The 19,414-nt window shown below is 48.9% G+C and overlaps 1 protein-coding gene across 1 annotated transcript; it reads right to left on the reverse strand.

Moving 5' to 3' along the window:
• Window positions 1–2,398: 2,398 nt before the first annotated feature.
• HEATR9 (HEAT repeat containing 9) lies at window positions 2,399–19,038 on the reverse strand. The gene is given in 16 exon segments (XM_005899699.2): window positions 2,399–2,804; window positions 3,011–3,097; window positions 3,533–3,584; window positions 4,062–4,135; window positions 6,967–7,086; window positions 7,180–7,272; window positions 7,643–7,825; window positions 13,304–13,434; window positions 13,810–13,867; window positions 14,469–14,525; window positions 14,725–14,781; window positions 15,000–15,126; window positions 15,375–15,424; window positions 15,426–15,557; window positions 17,740–17,789; window positions 18,951–19,038. Coding segments are annotated over 16 exon segments (1,728 nt in total). The 3' UTR covers window positions 2,399–2,435.
• Between the last annotated feature and the right edge of the window lie 376 nt (window positions 19,039–19,414).

Genomic DNA, 19,414 nt, shown 5'->3' on the forward strand with positions numbered 1-19,414 from the left:
GAAAGGAGGGGTCTTACATTTTGGATGGTGTCGAAAATCAGTCCCAGCAGATCCGGATGGTTGAGAAGAGTGGGCAGTTCAGGCCTCAGAGAAGTTGCTTGGACTAAGCATGTTTCTAAGAACATTGGGTCTAGGTAGCTCTAGTACTGGGAAGACTGGAATGTTGATGGTCTACCAGATGGTAGATGCTGTATGCAGACCTTTATGCTCGTACTGTCTTAAATCTGGTGAGGGCTGGTGGAATTAGGATGGAGGTCCTGCTGAGCAGAGCCTGTGGTATTTGGCTGAATAATGAGACCACCCCCGTACCCCCCCGCCCTGGAGAGATCCAGAAGTGTGGAAGAGGAAGGGTTGGAGATCTGTGGGCAGAACATTGCAGGAGTGGAGAGCCTAAAGTATACAGTAAAGGACTCATTTTGTACCCACAGGCTGTTAAAGTGCAAAAATGTTAGTTGCTCAGTTGTATCCAACTCTTTGTGACCCCATGGACTGTAGCCTGCTAGGCTTCTCTGTCCATGGAATTCTCCAGGCAAGAATACTGGGAGTGGGTAGCCATTCCTTTTTCCAGGGCATCTTCCTGACCCAAGGATCAAACCCCAGGCTCTTTCATTGCAGGCAGATTCTTTGCCGTCTGAGCCACCAGGGAAGCCCACTTTTACTTTTCACTTCTACCCACTGTTAAGGCCCAGGGAAATTTAGGTTAGGATGCTCACTGGTGCAAAACTGTAGAGTGGACAAAAGAGGAAAAGATCATTTTTCCATCTTTGGCCTTTGTGCCACACTATTAGAGGCAGTGTTGCTTATACCCCAGAATAGTGATACCATTCCTTTGGTTTTTACTTAAAATTCTGTAAAGCAAAGCATGAATTTATAAGTGGTAGGGCAGGTGGGCAGATAAATCTCAGTGACATATACCATGCTGGATTCAGAATAACTGGACTACTCTAGAACCTGGTATGTAGGGCAGTAGAAGGGAACATTTGTTTCACTTTGGCCTTTCCTGCTCCAGCAGTCTTGCCTGGAAAATCCCATGGATGGAGGAACCTGGTAGGCTGCAGTCCATGGGGTCACTAAGAGTCGGACACGACTGAGTGACTTCACTTTCACTTTTCACTTTCATGCATTGGAGAAGGAAAGGGCAACCCACTCCAGTGTTCTTGCTTGGAGAACCCCAGGGACGGTGGAGCCTGGTGGGCTGCCATCTATGGGGTCACACAGAGTCGGACACGACTGAAGCGACTTAGCAGCAGCTGCAGCTCAATGGAAAGAACTTGACCTCTCATTGACCGCTCAATAAGATCGGAGGGGTAAATGAAGGTAGCAGAGCTTTTTAAATCTCTGGTGGTCACAGGCTCACAGGGCAACACTGAAGAGAGGAATAGAGAAAAGAAATCTCCACCTGAGTGCCTTCTATGGAATACCAGGCACCAGTAGGTTCTGTGTTATTCTGACTTCCCAGGTGGCACCAGGAGACGTGAGAGATGCAGGTTCAATCCTCAGGTCGGGAAGATCCCCTGGAGGAGGGCATGGCAACCCACTCCAATATTTTTGCCTGGAGAATCCCCATGGTCAGAGGAGCCTGGCAGGCTACAGTCCATAGGATCGCCAAGAGTGGGACACGATTGAAGCAACTTTGCACACAGGCACGTAATCCTAAGAGCCCTCAGAAGTAGTATGCATTCCCTTCATTTTGTAGGTAAGGATGGTTCAGTAACTTCTCCACAGTCGAAGATCAAGTGAGTGATGGGCCCTGGGACTTGATTTCAGATTTGTCTGACTCCAGAGTCTGGGCTTTTCCTTTTAATGGAGGACATAGCTTGTTGGGATTGATGTGACCAGTCCTATTGGCCAAGGAAAACTGAAGCATTTCGTAGAATGAGGGAGGCACTAAGGCACTTCTTAGAGAGTAAATAGAGTCTGTCAGAGGGAATGACCCTAAGGGAGTTGGAAAGCAGGTGTGAGAGAAGAGACAGCGGAGAGGATGGTTGGTCTTAATTAAGTCTAATTTATCTCTTGACCACCAATAGGGAAATGGGGGGGGTGGTGGGGAGGGACAAGTTAATAAGAGGAAATGGTCCAAGAGCCAAGCTCTCCAGGATTTTCTCCCATTTTCCTCCTCAGCAGCCCCCTCTGGACAGGGGCTCAGCTCTGGCTTTGTCATCACATTCTGGGTGCAGACAAAGGACTTGATGTAGGAAGACAGGCTGGCCATCCAGAGCAGGTTTGTCTCGTGGAAAGGATGTGCAGCTGAGAGCAAGGAAGGCCCAGCCAGGAGTGAGAAGATATGTGTTTCAGTGCAGCTCATGATGAAGGGAACCATCATGGTAGGTAGAGTGATGCTCATTTATTCATGGAAGATAAGTACTGATCATTTTCTCAGGCGAGCCTGAGAAGCACCCTTAAGGAAAGAGCAGGGACTCGACCTAAACACCTGACTAGTTGGGGGTCTCAGCAAAGGTCTGGAGCTGCTTTCTGATCCCTTGTGCCCAGGGCCCCTGTGACTGGTGTTTGGGGGATATAGAGAAAGAGGGTAGGAAGCCAGGGGTATCAGACCCTTTCTGGGGGTTTAGCTTTTTCTGTCGGTCTAACATGGCACTGGACTTTGTAAGAAACAAGGGGTTCAGCTCTATAAGTTTAAAGTCTTGGATATTTGTCTCTTCAGGGTTCTCAGGCTCTTTCCGGAACCTTGTGAACTCCACCTTCATGCTGGTCTTTGGCATCTCACATACAAAGAGAACCTTGTTCTTTAGCTTGTTTTGGATCCAGGGATCGATGGAGGCCAAAAGAATTAATGTTTCTTGTAGCTGCATTGAAACAAGCCCCGTGGCTGGCTCCCTTCAGGCCAGCCCTGGGAGGGGGGAGGGGAGTTCTGGCCACAGGTCACTCTGAGTCCCAGGAAATGAGGTTGAGGGACAACGTCTAAGGGCTTATTCCCCTCTCCTCCATCAGAGGGCATGTTGTGTGAGGAGAGTGGGAAGGCTGGAGGAAGAGGAGGGCAGGGATGCCTTACACTCTTCTTCACAGACGCGTTCTTCTCCACATCCAGCATGTCCAGGACCAAGTGGAACACCTGTGGGCTGCGGATCCCCAGGACGCTCTGGCAGAGGCAGGATGAGGGCACCTCAGTAGCCAGCCCAGGAAGATGCCCCGTCTATGCTCTCTTCCATTCTAGTGCCCTCGTGATGACCCTTTCCCTGGACAGGAGATGTGGCTTCCCAGCTGCTTCCTTACCTTTGAGGGCCTGCCTCTGCATTGGGTTCCGGTACAATTTTTTTCACCGGAAGAGTCAAGATAGTTTCTGTCACATCTTAGCAATGCCCCTCACACCCTTCACCTGTCCCTTCTCATACCCAGCTCCAGTCCTGCAGAAAAGCTTTCCCTTAACTCCTGGTACAGTGGGAAGTCTAAAATAAAAAAGCCGGCAAACCCCCTCCCCACACTTTGCAGCCCTTTCTTCCCTCAGTAGCTCTCCTGGACTGCCCACTCCCCCAGCCATCAACACATCTGGTCAGAGTTGCGGAGCTGGCCTTACCAGAGAGATGACTGCTTCCTGGCGTGCTATGGCATTTGAGCTCATCAGCTGCCTGAAGAGAAGGGAGTGAGTGTGTTGTGGTCCAGTTAAGGGGAAGGGGAGGAAGACTGGCTGCTTCTTATAGTCCAGAGTGACTCAGGCATAAAGCTGATGAGTGATGTTAATTTCATTAATGTCCCCTTCTTGTTTCTTGGGTCAGGAAAGGGACTGGGAGGGGAAAGGTCGGTACAACAGTTTTCCAAGGGGCTCTGAGTGATGATCAGGACTCACATTTGTCCAGAACGTTACGGTTACAAATCCCTTCCAAGTCCTCATCTTAACTTGAGCTTTAAATAGCAACTCTGAGTGGTAGGTATTACCAGCCCCTTTTTACAGATGAAGAAAAGCCCAGAGGTCAAAGAGTGACTGGCCAGTGGCCTGGGCAGTGTGATCTGAGACCAGGCAGTAGGTTCTCAGCTCTCACTGACCCTCTGTCCCCTTCCCACAGCCTAGGATTTGGCCCTGGTAGCTCCCAGCCCGAACCACTCACGCCTCCACCAAGTTCAACATCATGGGCTTCATCTTGAGCTCTTCCACAGTTTCAGCAACAGCCTGCCTTATAGCCTGAAGAGAGATTAAGGTGGGACAGGGACTCAGGGGTGTGCTCTTAAGTGCTTCCCACTTTTTTTTTTTTTATGTGGACCATTTTTTAGCCTTTATTGAATTTGTTACAGTATTGTTTCTGTTTCACGTATTGGCTTTTTGGCCACAAGGCATGTGGAATCCTAGCTCCCTGACCAAGGATTGAACCCCAACCCCTGAACTGGAAGGTGAAGTCTTAACCACTGGACCATCAACCTTCATTGAGAGTTTACTTTGTGCTGTGTGGATGGTCCTTGCCTCAGGGAGCTCACGGTCTGGTGGGGGAAACAGACAAGTGAACAGGCAGTCAGACTCCTGAACTAAATGTAGGGACAACAGGAGGATCTCCTAGCTCAGTCTGAGTTCCAAGAAGACTTCCTGGAGGAAGTGATGCCGCAGCTGAAACCTGAGGCATGAGTAGGAGTTAATCAGGCCGAGAGGCTGGGGGCCAACTTCCCTGGGCAGAGGGAGAGCAGGTACAAAAGCCTGGAGGCAGGAGAGAGCACAGAGAGGTTAGGGAACAGGAAATGGTTCACTTTAGCTAGGTGACCATACAGAGTCTTCAGAGTGGGACACTGAGCAATTACACTGGGACCACGGGTATAAGTCAGGACAGGCTGCTCCTAAGCACTGCTGGTGCGTGGCTTGGCACGAGTGTGGTGAGGGTAAAGAGTCAGGCAGGCCTTGGGTGGTGAAGGGCTATGTAAGCCCTCCTGAGAGCTTGGGGAGTAACAAGTTTTTTGCAGAGGTGAGCTGCAATCTGATTCACAGCTTAGAAAAATGTCTTTAGTGCTGTGTCTGGCTTTGTAGCAAGCTCTAAGAAAGGTAAAAGCCAGGAAGTGCACAGGAAGGCAGGATGATTCTGTTGGTGGTGATTGGAAAGCTTCCCATAGGAGGTGTTGTCTGGGCTGGTCTGGAAGGGGTGATCGTATTTTAATAGGCAGTAGGAGAGAGCAGCTACTTACCAGTGGGACTGAAAGCAGAGGCAGTTTTACACCTTTCAGGGGAGGGAGGAATAACAGGGCACTTTAAACTGAGAGGACTGCCCACACAGAGGCCAGACGGCTTGGAGACAGGAGCTATGTTCTGGGAAATGTGATGCATGCTTTGGGGGGCATGCATACACAGAAGAACCATACAAAAAAGATCTGAACGACCCAGAGAACCATGATGGTGTTGTCTGGAGCCAGACATCATGGAGTGTGAAGTCAAGAGGGCCTTAGGAAGCATCACTATTAACAGTGTTAGTATAGGTGATGGAATTCCAGCTGAGTGATTTCAAATCCCAAAAGATAATGATGTTAAAGTGCTGCACTCAATATGCCAGCAAATTTGGAAAACTCAGCAGTGGCCACAGGACTGGAAAAGGTTCATTCCAATCCCAAAGAAAGGCAATGCCAAAGAATGTTCAAACTACTGCACAATTGCACTCATCTCACATGCTAGTAAAGTAATGCTGAAAATTCTCCAAGCTAAGTTCAACAGTATGTGAACCGAGAACTTCCAGATGTTCAGGCTGGATTTAGAAAAGGCAGAGGAACCAGAGATCAAATTTCCAACATCTGGTGGATCATAGAAAAAGCAAGAATTCCAGAAAAACACTTACTTCTGCTTCACTGACTATGCCAAAGCCTTTGACTGTGTGGATCACAACAAACTGGTGGAAAATTCTTAGACAACACCAGACCACCTGACCTGCCTCCTAAGAAATCTGTATTCAGGTCAAGAAGCAACAGTTAGAACCAGACGTGAAACAACGGACTGGTTCCAAATTGGGAAAGGAGTATGGCAAGGCTGTATTTTGTTACCTTGCTTATTTAATTTATATGCAGAGTACATCATGCAAAATGCTGGACTGGATGAAGCACAAGCTGGAATCAAGATTGGTGGGAGAAATATCAATAACCTCAGATATGCAGATGACACCACCCTTATGACAGAAAGCAAAGAGGAACTAAAGAGCCTCTTGATGAAAGTGAAAGAGGAGAGTGAAAAAGCTGGCTTAAAACTCAACATTCAAAAAACTAAGATCATGGCATCCCATCAGTTCATGTCCCATCAGTTCATGGCAAATAGATGGGGAAACAATGAACAGTGATGGACTTCATTTTCTTGGGTGCCAAAATCACTGCAGATGGTGACTGCAGTCACAAAATCAAAAGATAATTGCTCCTTGGAAGAAAAGCTATGACCAACCTAGACAGCATATTAAAAAGCAGAAACATTACTTCACTGACAAAGGGTCACATAGTCAAAGCTATGGTTTTTCCAGTGGTCATGTATGAATGTGAGAGTTGGACAATATAGAAAGCTGAGTGCTGAAGAATTGATGCTTTTGAACTGTGGTGTTGGAGAAGACTCTTGAGAGTCCCTTGAACTGCAAGGAGATCAAACCAGTCAATCCTAAAGGAAATCAGTCCTGAATATTCATTGGAAGGACTGATGCTGAAGCTGAAGCTCCAATACTTTGGCCACCTTATATGAAGAAGTGACTCCTTGGAAAAGACCCTAATGTTGGAAAAGATTGCAGGCAGGAGGAGAAGGGGACGATAGAGGATGAGGTGGTGGATGGCATCACTGACTCGATGGACATGAATTTGAGCAAGCTCCGGGAGTTGGTGATGGACAGGGAAGCCTGGCTTGCTGCAGTGCATTGGGTTGCAAAAAGTTGGACACAACTGAGCAACTGAACTGAACTGAACTGAACTTTGGGGGGCAGTGTGGTGGGAGCCAAGGCAGGGTAGGGGTCCTTTAGAGAAAGGTGAAGAGACAGGTTTGGGCTGCCTGGGCTTGGGAGTGTTGGTCTCACTTACGAAGAAGGGTTCATTATATGTCTTTCTCCTGAGTAGGTCAAATGTGAGTTCTTCCAGACCATGTGCCTGGATCCATTCCAGCCCTATGGCCTTGAGCATCTGCGTGGCTTCAAAACGGTGCTGAGGGCAGACACAAAGGACAGACTGCCTTCCTCATCCCCCAGCACATCCTTGTGCTGGAGCAGGAAGGGTACTAGGCAGTTGAGAGCTTACCTCCAGGACGCTGGAACAAGACAGCTGGTCCAGGATGCTCCTGACAACTGTGGCTGAGTGCACACCCATTATCTTGACCAGCACAGTGAGTGCCTGTGGGGGTGGGCAGGGCGGGTGGCGTATACCAGACCAAGAGGCATTTGGATGGCCAAGCACGCTTGAGGGCTAGAACTTGTAGGAAACAGGCAGAGTCCTTTCTCCTCCTTCTTGGCCTCATGAGTGACAGCGCAAGTTCACGTGTGTACACATGTGCCCATACGTGAATGAATGGAATATACACAGATCTGTGTCCACTTACGCCCACGTGACCCACATACATATTCACAAACACACAGAGGACCCTGTGGTGCTCCCTGCTGAAGCTCCTTTTCTCTGGGATGAGGATGACAGGGTCCAGAGCCCAGCAGAGTCAGCACCGTTTCCCCAGGGGTCCCCGGGGAGCCCGGCCCCCCGCCCCTCACACCTTCATCTGCTGGGTCTTCGGCCCTTGACACAGGCACTGCAGCAAGTACTCTCGGGCCACGTTGCTGTGGGGCCTCAGGAACCCCAAGCACAGGGCCGCCTCCGCCGCCGCCTTGTTCCCTGACTTCTTTATCAGCATCAGCAGCGCCAGCACCAGCTTCTCTTCATCCTCCACCTGAGTCCTCTTGAGAGGGAGACGGGCCGTTTGGACTAGGTCTCTGGCCAGGCTTTGTGAGGAGGGCAATTCAAGACTGCTTCCAGCCCCTTCTCCCTCTTCCCTAGAAGGAATCTCCTATCAAGAGCTTAGTTTACCCACTTCCCTCTTGCTCCCATCTACTTGCTCCCAGCTCACAGCCTTTCACTTCTCTATGACTTTTTCTTGTGGATGGGTTGGCGTTACTCTCTTTAATACCTCTGCTGTCTCAGCTCTTGACATTTGAAAAAAATACACAGGTCATTGACCCGACGCCTCTCCTCCCATAACCTTGTCCTTGGTGCTACGTCAGCCGTTAATTCCCACAGAGGGACTCATCGTTACCCGTTACTGCAGCTTTTCTCTGACTCCCTCTCCTCCTGTCTTTCTGGTTCTCCTCTGATGTCAGCAGTTATTGTTATACCTACTGTATAGCATAGGGAACTCTACTCAGTGCTGTGTGATGACCTAAATGGGAAGGAAATCCAAAAAAGTATGTACGGGGCTTCCCTGGTGGCCCAGTGGTGAAGAACTTGCCTGCCAGTGCAGGATACATGGGTTCGGTCCCTGGGTGGGGAAGATCCCCTGGAAAGGGAAATGGCAACCCACTCCAGTATTCTTGCCTGGAAAATCCAACGGACAGAGAAGCCTGGTGGGCTGCAGTCCATGGAGCTGCCAAAGAGTTGGACATGTTTTGTCCAAGTTTGTTGACTAAATAGCAACAATATGTACGAATGACTGATTCACTTTGCTGTACAGTGAAAACATTGTAACATTACATAACATTGTAAAGCAACTATATGCCAATGAGTTTTTTAAAAAGGAGTATATTAAATAGCTTTACTTTGAACTTATTTCATTACCTGTATATGAGTATATATGTGGGTTAGTTATTCATGTATTTTTTCTATCGTAAATTGTCTATAAAAGTTCCTTACATTTGTATAGTGTGGTCAGAGTGCTTTTATTTATTCCTGTTGTTAATTGAATTCTTCTAAACAGGAATTGGGAGTTTTTACTTGGCTATTACATAAAAGATGAGTTCTTTTATGTAAGTATAGATGTATATGCGGGGGATTGTGAGGGTTTATAAAAGTACATGGTCAGATCTATCACTTAGACATATCGTGTTATCTCCGTTGCTTATTTTTTAAACTTTTCTTAGTGAAAGAATTTATCTGTAACTTTTATATTCCTTACTTTCAGATTCTTATAAATAAAAATGAAAGTGAATGTTTTTTGTATATTTAATGCTAATAAATCACTCTATTAAAAAAGTTGGACTGCATGAAGACTAACAATTCATTGAGCAACTCTGCCCTCCTCCTCACTTTCTTCCCTTTTTACCCAGCTTCAATTCCATGGTCCCTGAACTCCTTTACCCCCTCTTTATTGTACTAAACTCTCCACCAACTCTATGCATGCACTTCCCAGAGGAAATCAAAGTTATGATGACTAATCTTGCTTGAAGTATATGAACACAAACCTTATGTAGACCCTTAATGATGCCTAATGGTCAGACTGCTTTTCCCTGGGCAGTTCTCTTTCCCACCTTCCTAATTCATATTCCTTCCTCTGGACCCTCTAACACTTCTTTCTCTATTCTGTTAAGTTGATGACCTTGCTTCCTACTTTATCGAGCAAAATAAAAGCAACTAGAAAAGAAGTTCCAGAGACACTTACCACCACTCCTGTCCAACTTTCAACACCTGCACCCATATTCCTTCCTTTCCACGTTACTGTGGACCATGACCATCTATCTAAAAACGTCAGTCTTGGGGACTTTCCTGGGGATCTGGTGGCTAGGATTGCACACTCCCATTGTAGGGGGCCCAGGTTCGATCTCTGGTCAGGAAACTAGAGCCCACATGCTGCCACCAAGAGTCCACGTGCGACTAAAGATCCCACATGCCACAACCAAGACTTGGTGCAGCCAAATAAATAAAAATATTAAAAAAGATAAAGCCAATCTCTTACGTGCTTGCTCTCATCCCTTCTCATCTTCTCAAGAACATTGCTGCCCAACTCTTCCCACCCTCTTCAAAACGATCATTTTCCTGACGACTGGATCGTTAATCCTCAGCATTGAAACAGGCTGCTATTTTTTCTCTTTCTAGAATTTACCCCTGCTGCTGACTACAGCTCTATCCAGAAAAACTTGGACAGTTGCCTATTCTTGCCATCTTGCCCTTCTTTCCTCCCATTTTCTCTTAACCCTACTCCATTCAGACTTTCACCACCCCACCAGAATAGTTCTTGTTAAGATAATCAATGATCCCCACATGGTTAAATCCATTGTATGGATTCTCAGTCCTTATATTGTTTGATATGGTTGATTTGTCTCCTTTTCCTTGATAAATGTTCTTTACTTGATTTTCAGTATACCATTCTATTGGTTGTCTTCCTACCTGTTGGCTACTTCTTAGTATTTACTGGTTCTTCCTCTTATCTCTGACCTCTTAACACTGGGGTGCCCCAAGTCTTGATTCTTGGTTCTTAGTGATCTCATCTTATTGAATGACATGATATGCTACCTATATGCTGGCAACTTGTAGATCTCTTCCACTAGCTCAGGCTTCTGAACTCCAAGTTGTATATCCAGCTGCTTATTTGTTTCCTTTGGATGTCCAGAAGACGTCACAAACATAACTTGTCCACAGCTGGACTTCTGATATTACCTCCAAGCCTGTTGCATGTGCAGCTTTCTCCATCTTGAAGTGAAGTGAAAGTTGCTCAGTCCTGTCCCCATGGACTATACAGTCCATGGAATTCTCCAGGCCAGAATACTGGAGTGGGTAGCCTTTCCCTTCTCCAGGGTTTCTTTCCAACCCAGGGATTGAACCCAGGTTCGACTGAACCCAGGTCTCTGACACTGCTGACAGATTCTTTACCAGCTGAGCCTCAAAGGAACCCCGAGAATATTGGAGTGGGTAGCCTATCCTGTCTCCAGGTGATCTTCCCCACCCAGCAATCGAACCGGGGTCTCCTGCGTTGCAGGTGGATTCTTTATCAACTGAGCTATCAGGGAAACTCATTCTCCTTCTTAGTTGATGACAACTCCATCCTTTCCGTTTCTAGGCCAAAAGCCTCAGCTTCCTCCTTGTTTCCTCACTTTCTCTCACAGCTCACATTTAACCTGTCAGAGTTTTACTTTAAAAATATATGCAGGGGATTTCCCTTGTGGTCCAGTGGCTGAGACGCCACACTCCCAATGAAGGGGGCCTGGGTTTGATCCCTGTTCAGGGAACTAGATCCCACATACCGCAACTACAAGATCCTGCATGCCGCAAGCAAGACTCGACACCGCCAAAACAAACCAATAAATATTAATACATATATACATATTCAGAACTTAAAACTGCTTACCAACCCCACTGCAACCACTGTGGTCCAAGCCACCATTGTGTCTCACGAGGATTGCTTTAACAACTCCTAACTGGTCTCTCTGGAGAAGGAAATGGCACCCCACTCCAGTACTCTTGCCTGGAAAATCCCATGGATGGAGGAGCCTGGGAGGTTACAGTCCATAGGGTTGCAAAGAGTCGGACACGACTGAGTGATTTCACTTCACTCCCTTCACTCACTTCATACTTTATCGCTGGAGAAGGAAATGGCAACCCACTCCAGTGTTCTTGCCTGAAGAATCCATGGACAGAGGAGCCTGGTGGGCCATGGTCCATGGGGTCACAGAGAGTCGGACACGACTGAAGTGACTGAGCACAACTGGTCTCTCTGCTTTCACTTTTGCCTTTCATCCCCTGCCCATCTTTCTTCAACATAGCAGTCAGAGTAAACCTTTTTTTTTTTTTTTTTTTGGCCACTGTGCCACATAAGGGATCTTAGTTCCCCGACCAGGGATCAACCAGGGATTGGACCCAGGCCCCCTGCATTGGGAGCACAGAGTCTTAACCACTGGACCACCAGGGAAGTCCCCCAGAGTGAACTTTTGAAACATAAGTTAGATCACATCATTGCTTTGTTCAAAAACCTATTGCACTCAGAAGAAAACTCAAGTACGTAAAGTCATCCAGAAGGCCACACATGCGCCAGTCTCCTGTTAGCGCCTCTGACCCGACTTCATTTCCTCCTGCTTTCTCTGTTCCCGCTCCACTTCTGTCACATGGCCTCCTTGCTGTTCCTTGCCCATACCAAGCCTGCCCCTGCCTTCGGGACTTTGCCTCGATTCTTCCTTTGCTGGGGATGCCTTCTCTCAGATATCTGCAAGGCTCACCCCTCACCTTCATGCTTGAGCTCAAACGACGACTTCCACATGAGGCCTCCCCTGTCCTCCGTGTTTAAAATCGCAACTCATTCCATCTGCACTCAGCATTCCTGATCACTCTCATCCCTGATCATCCTAATCACTCTCATCCCTCTACATAATTCTTCCGTTGCACTTGCTGTATCTAACGTACTATATAATGAAATTTGTTGGTTATTACGTGTCTCCCCGGGCTTCCCCTGTGGCTCAGCTGGTAAAGAATCTGCCAGCAATGAGGGAGACCTAGGTTCAATCCCTGGGTTGGGAAGATCCCCTGGGGAAGGGAAAGGCTACCCACTCCAGTATTCTGGCCTGGAGAATTCCATGGACTGTATAGTCCATGGGGTCACAAAGAGTCGGACACGACTGAGTGACTTTCACTTTCACATGTCTCCCCTCTCCCCTTCCCCCACCCCACTGGAATGTAAGCTCTACCAAAAGCTGAGATCTCTGCCTGCTTTGGTTTGCTGACATATCCCAAGGGCCTAGGATGATGTCTGGCCCATGATAGCTGTTCAATATGTTTGTTGAGTAAGTGGATGTAATGAATTCTATTTCATGTGGAACAGTGACGGGGTCAAAATAAGAGGACCCTAAAGGGGAAAAATCTCAAGTAGTGTCAGCAGACTTTCTTGGTCCCTGTCCCCTCTGGGCAGAGGTTTTCCTTTAACAGGTTATTTTAAGGATGATAATAATAATGAGGCGTGGTCACTGAAAGAGCACAGGCACTGGGACTTCCATGGAGACCAGTGGCTAAGACTCCACACTCCCGATGCAGTGGGTCCAGGTTCGATCCCTGAACGGGGAGCTAGATCCCACGTGCCACAACTAAGTTTGCATGACTCAAATAAGACCTGGTGCAGCCAAATAAATAAATATATATAAAAAAATAATTAGGCATTGAAGTAGGTGCTTTACATATATTATCTCATTTAATCTTCTCAACGATGCTGTAACTACTATATCCATTTTAGAGCAGGACAAATGACAACTCTGAAAGCTGGCTTTTCAGAGGTGGTATGACCAGTTCAGGAGCTACGCCAGTGATTCTGTCCAGGCAACCTATTCCACAGGGGACTCCACAAGGACATCGTCCCCCCTTATCAGAGCTAGGAGCTAGGTACCCTCGCCCCAGCTTAACCCCCAGCCAGCACCATTGATGACCTGTCCGACCTTGCCCCGGGGACTGACTCTTCCCCCACAGTCACCTGATCTCTGGGGACAGCAGCCCAGGAACTCAGAGCTGTCCGAAGTGCTATCAGAGTATCCATCCTCTGCCCCTCATTTTGCCCCTTCAACTTCTTGATGAGAGTTTGGATCACGTGCTTTTTCAGGCATCCTGGACAGGGAGGAGCCTCAGGTCAGGGCGGAGCCTCCGGGGCGGCTCCTCTCTGCCAGATTCCACCTGACTCCTCTGTGTCCTCACAACCTCGGTCCCACGGTCGGCCGTCCCCCCAGGACACCAGAGCAGCTGGCTGAGCGTGACCGCAGTTCCCAGAGCCTGCTCTCTGTCTCCCTCCCACCTCTTCTCCCTCTTCACCCCACCTTCCTCGCTCTGCCCAACAATCCCTCGGATCACTCCCAGATCTGCCAATGACTGGGTTGCAGTGGGGGCGCCGTCCACTGTCTTCTGTCCTTCCCTAAAGGTGGATTGCGGCTACACTGCCTGCTTCCTCCCCTGCCCCTACTCCCACCCAGGGGAGGACCCACTCACCCAGGATGGCCAGGGCTCGACAGGCCTCATATTTCACTTTCTCCGGACCGGCTTGGGCCTGATTTAAGGGGGTAGGGGGTGGGAACGTGCCTTAAGGTGGTGGACTATCAGGAGCTTTCAGGATCAGCTCAGCTTAACTTTTCATTTTACAGATGAGGAAACCGAGTGACCTGTTTATGTTCAAACCCGGGTGCAGGCAGGGTGATGCGATGGAAGGACCATAACTTAGGAGTAAGACTTTTGTTCACCTCACTATCTGGTGTCTGATAGCCATGAGGCCTAGGGCAGGTCACCTGGCCTCTCAGAGCTTTCATTTTCTCATTAGAACAATACAGCTCCTGCTAACTAGTTCTAGTATCAGAAGATTTAAATGAGATTATGGGTAAGAACACAGCCCACCCCCACCCCCAAAGTCAACTTCTCTGTCAGACAAAGGGGATCTTCAGATCCCCCCTTCCCCATCCTTTAAGATCAAGTTACCCTTTAAAGAAGCCAAGGGCATGAGATGGGCATATGTCGCACAAGGCGGCTGTCTCCTTCCGGCATCTGACCCATCGTCCTTGACCGTGGGGGGCCCTGTCTGTGCTCAGGTCCCAAGGCTCTGCAGACCGCGGGCCCTGTGTCCTCCTCTCCTGGACTCCGTGCAACCCCAGACTCACCACCTGACACAGTGCGTCCATGACAAACTTGTCTCTGACCCCCAGGCACCCCAGAGCCTGCAGGAACAGGGGGAGAGGAAAAGGGAGAGAGCTTGGACACCACCGCCGCGAGCTGCCACCTTCTGGACACTGCTGGAGGTTGTTCTTGGAACATCACTCCCTCCCTGCCCTCCACCTCCAGCATCTTTCTCCTCACCAGCTCAGCCAACTCCTACCTGGCCTGTAACCACACCCCTCCACCCTTGCCACTTCTCACCTGTGCTGCGTAGAGCTGCTCATCCTCCCTGGGAGATTTCAGGCTTTCTGTGAGTTCCTGCCCATCCAGGGAAGCCAGTGGAAGGGAAGAAAGGAACAAATATAGTTCTACCATGCTTCCTTCAAAGTGAAAGGAGCTCACCCAATCCACTCTCCTCCCCCCACTCCATTTTGCCGGCAGGGTCTGAGGGTGGAAGGATAGTGTGAGCCCGAGGTAAAGGCATCCTCAGAAAGAGGTCTCCCCATTCTGCCCCGGCCCCTGCCATGTTCCCTGACCTTTAACCTTTGCCACTTCAGGGGCTCCCCAGCAGGGTCTAAGGGCTTGGACTCCACCGGAGACCTGCGAGTCAGCTTGCTCATGGGGAGACGGAGCTTTTGGCTGAGGGTACCCTCCTTGAGGTACCTGTGGGAGAAATCACACAGGTAGCCCTGGTCCCCTCGTTCCCTTCCTCCTTACTTCACGGACTCTCCTCTGCCTCTGGTCCTCAGCCCAGCTCAGATCAGCTTCCATCTACCCCAGGGTCTCCTCGGGGGTCTGTAGGCTGATTTGCCCCACCCCAGCCCCCCAGCCCCACTCCACCCCTTTCTTCTCTTTCTGTCCTTTCCTAGAAGATGGGGAGGGCGTGGAGAACAGGAAGGGACGAAACACACCTGGGGTGATCTCTCATTTTCCGCAGTGTCTTCTGGGCCTCCCGTTCCTTTTCGGCGATCATACAGGGTGTACCAGTGCGTGTACAGCTCGGGCTTCTTGTAGTAGCAGTAAGGTACGGCACTCGGCTTGCTCGGGCGCTCTCTCCAGCACTCCGGACTTGGGGGAGACTCTTCCTTTGGTGCCTGGAGGTGGGTGTGAATGGCAGAGCAGCCACAGGGGACATTTCTCAGCCAGCAAGAGGGCCATGGTGAGAAGGGACTAGACGAGGGAAATACCCTTCAGCCTCTCGTCCTGAAGACACAGCCAGCTCCTAACCAACTGTGTGACTCGGGCAAGTGACTTTACCCTACCAAGGTCTCAGTCTTCTCATCTGCAAAATGGGGCTAATCATCCTTGTTCTGTACCCCTCCCAAGGTGGTTGTGAAGGACTAATGACATAAAGATTGGGAAACTGTTGTTGGTCTGTAAGTTGATCTGAGTACAGTTGGCCCACTGTATCCACAGGTTCCACATCCATGGATTCAACCAACCATGGGATCAAAATATTTGGGGAAAAAAAATTCTAAGAAGTTCCCAAAAGCAAAACTTGAATTTGCCATGTACCTGGTAACTCTTTACATACCATTTACATTGTATTAGGTATTATAAATAATCTAGAGAGGATGTGTGTAGGCTACATGCAAACACCACTCCATTTTATACAACAGACTTAAGTATCTGTGGAGTTTGGTATCCCCTGTGGATACCAAGGGACAACTGTCCACAGTTCAGTTAGTTTAGAATTTCAAGGGACTTTGAGAAAGTCATCTGGGGACTTCCTGGTGGTCCAGTGGATAAGAATCTGCCTGCCAATGCAGGGGACACAGGCTCGATCCCTGGTCCGGGCAGATCCCACATACCAAGGAGCACCTAAGCCCGTCTGCCACAACTACAGAGCCTGCGCTCTAGAGCCCATGAGCCGCAACAAGAGGAGCCACCGCAGTAAGAAGCCCACAGTGGACAGTAGCTCTCACTTCCCATAACTAGAGAAAGCCTGTGTGCAGCATTGAAGACCTTGTGCAACCAAAAAGAAAAAAAAAGGCCATCTGGGCAAGGAGATGAAAAGGCCAGGGACAGGGAACATGTGGAGTAAAGAGAGGGGTATTTTGGGCTCCTGCTCATCCACCCAGGCATTCGACAGATTTTTATTGAGCACCTACTATGTGCCAAGTGCTCGGTGCTGGGGAGACAGTTATCATTCCTGTCCTCATGGAACTTAATAGTTTCATTGGAAAAACAGGATTTCTTCAAATAATCTGTCTTAGACACTTGTGAAACTGCAGCTCTGCTTGTGACCAAGGGTTTAGAGGGGTCAGGGGGTTTCTCTGAAGATTTGACAAGGATTCATTCTTGTCCCTTCTCAAGCCTTCCTGTCTCTACAACAGCTCTCTGAAAAAGGGCTTGGGCTAGTGGTTCCCAGTGGGGTGACAGAGACCATCATAATGAGTTCGCAGGTGATTGTCGTGACTTCAGAAAATGGGACATTGACTCACTCTAAGTAGGGTTGTCAGATTTTATAAGGACCAAGCAAATAAAAAACAGGATTGAGATTTCCCTGGTGGCCCAGTGGCTATGATTCCAAGCTTTCATTGCAGGGGACCTGGCCGTGGTGGGTGGTGGTCAATCCCTGGTCAGGGAACTAGATCCCACATGCCACAGCCAAGGCCCAGAGAAGCCAAATAAATAAACTTCTCTACTTCAATTAAGAACAAACAAACAAAACACTCCAGGATGTCCCACTGAATTTTGATTCCAGGCAGTGAAGGCAATATTTAGGACATAGGCATGTTGAAAAAAATTCATTGTTTATCTGAAATTCAAAAATAACTCATTATTAAGCAACTGCCTGCACAGCCAAAGCCTTACAGATGTTATCTCATAGCCACTCGACAAAGGGAGCGGGACAGAGGTTGACTTGTGATAGAGGCTACTCCTGCGGTTCAGGGAGGGAAAGCCACTTGTCCAAGGTCACACAGAGTTAGTGGCATTCCCAGGGGTGACAGTAGAGTTCTAAGTATGTGTTTGTGTTAGTCATTCAGTCGTGTCCGACTCCTTGCAGCCTCATGGACTGTAGCCCGCCAGGCTCCCCTGTCCATGGAATTCTCCAGGCAAGAGTACTGGAGGAGGTAGCCATGCCTTCCTCCAGGGGATCTTCCCAACCCAGGGATCGGACCCAGGTCTCCTGCATTGGCAGGTGGATTCTTTACCGTCTGAGCCACCAGGGAGCCCATAGGGTTCTATGAACTAGTCTTAATGGGAAGGGATGGTCTGCTGACCTTCTTCCTCCAACAAGGCTCCCAGGGTGGCGGAAGTCAGGGGTCTTACCTGGTGACAGGACCAGGGAAGTAGGACAGGAGCTGCAGCTCTTCTGAGTTCTGTTGCACAAAGGAGACCACATGGACAAGGGTGAGTGAAAGAGTTGTCCTTCTGGGCATTCATTTATCAAGCATTAGCATTTAGCAAACACGATATCAGGCACCGGGGAGGTAAAGAAGCCATAATTCCTGTCCTTTAGGGACTCGTACATTTCTGGTGTCTTGGTCTGTGCAATACCAGCATTGCCATAGCCTGGAAGCTTCTCAGAAATGCAGAATCTCTCAGGCCTACTAAGTCAGGATCTTTATTTGAGTAAGATTCCTATGCATGTTGAAATTGGAGACACACTGGTCTGGCAGAGTGGTTCTCATCCCTGGCTGCGTATTAGAATTAGTTGAGGGAATTTTTTAACATGGCCCAGTCCTGCATCAGACTAATTGAATCAGATTGTCCGAGGAAGGGACCTAGGCATTTTAGAAAGCTTCCCAATGGATTCTAATGTAAAAATGGTCAGTGGTTCTCAAACTTGAGTGGCACTAGAAAAAACTGGAGATCTTGTTTTTTGTTTGCTTGTCTTGGCCATGCTGAGTGGCATGTGGGATCTTAGTTCCCTGACCAGAGATCGAACCCCTGCCCTCTGCATTGGTGGCACAGAGTCAACCCCTGGATCGCCAGGTAAATCCTGAGAAGTTGCATTTCTAACAAGATACTGATGCTGCTGATCCTGGGAACATATTTTCAGAACCACTGGTCTACTGGTGAGATAGAACCATTTTCTGGGGATTAAGAAAGGGAAATAAATGTGAGGATGGATAAAGGCATAGGTGGTCTTGATGAGGGGTCCTAACCTGGTGGGGAGGAGCAGGGAGGGTTTCCAGAGGAGATTATCCACAAGCTGAGTCTTCAGTGCAAGTAGGAGAGGTAGCCAGACAGATGAGAAGAACAGTGGGCAAGAGGAACACCTTGAAACCTTGGCACTGTGAGAGTGCAGAGCAGGTGACGAAGCAGAAGCTGGGGAGTCGCAGAGACATCCCACCTTAGAGGGCCCTGGAAACTTACCTTGAGGGGTGTACAGAGCCTTGAAAGTACCCAAGGATCTGCCCTGACTCTGCCCATAGATTTGCTGACATCATCCGGACTCCTGCCTGGGAGTGGGGGCCAGGGAGCTTTCCTTTTCAGGTCCCTGTCCCCGACTCCACTCTTGTCCATTCTAACCTCACCTTTGATCCTTCCTGGATATTCCAGCCATGGGCAGTTGAACATCGCCCTGTTGATGTCAGAGATGTTGACTGATTTTTCGTAGGCCATCCTCTTCTCCTGGGGGGCGGGCAGGGACTACAGGGACTGCTCCTCTGTGAGAGTTGGGGCAGAGCTCGGGGAGACCTGTCGTCTGTGGCTCAAGAGGGACTAGTGAGGTGTCTGGGCTTCTAGAGCTAGAAGCCTCCGAGTGTTGAGTGAAAAGATCACCTAGGTGCATGGAACACTCTGGTTCTACTCTGGAGCCCCAGCCCTGGCATCTACTGGCCTGTGGCTTGAGCCAGTCACTTTCCCTCTGGGAGGTGCACTTTCCTCATCTGAAAGGAGGGAAGCCATGCCTGTCTGGTGAGCTCAAGGGGCAGTGGTGAGGCATAAATTAGAAAAAAAGTCAAAGCACTTAATGAGCCTCAAGCTCACGTAGCCCTTG

This window comes from Bos mutus, chromosome 19 (assembly GCF_027580195.1).
Source record: "Bos mutus isolate GX-2022 chromosome 19, NWIPB_WYAK_1.1, whole genome shotgun sequence".
NCBI lineage: Eukaryota > Metazoa > Chordata > Mammalia > Artiodactyla > Bovidae > Bos > Bos mutus.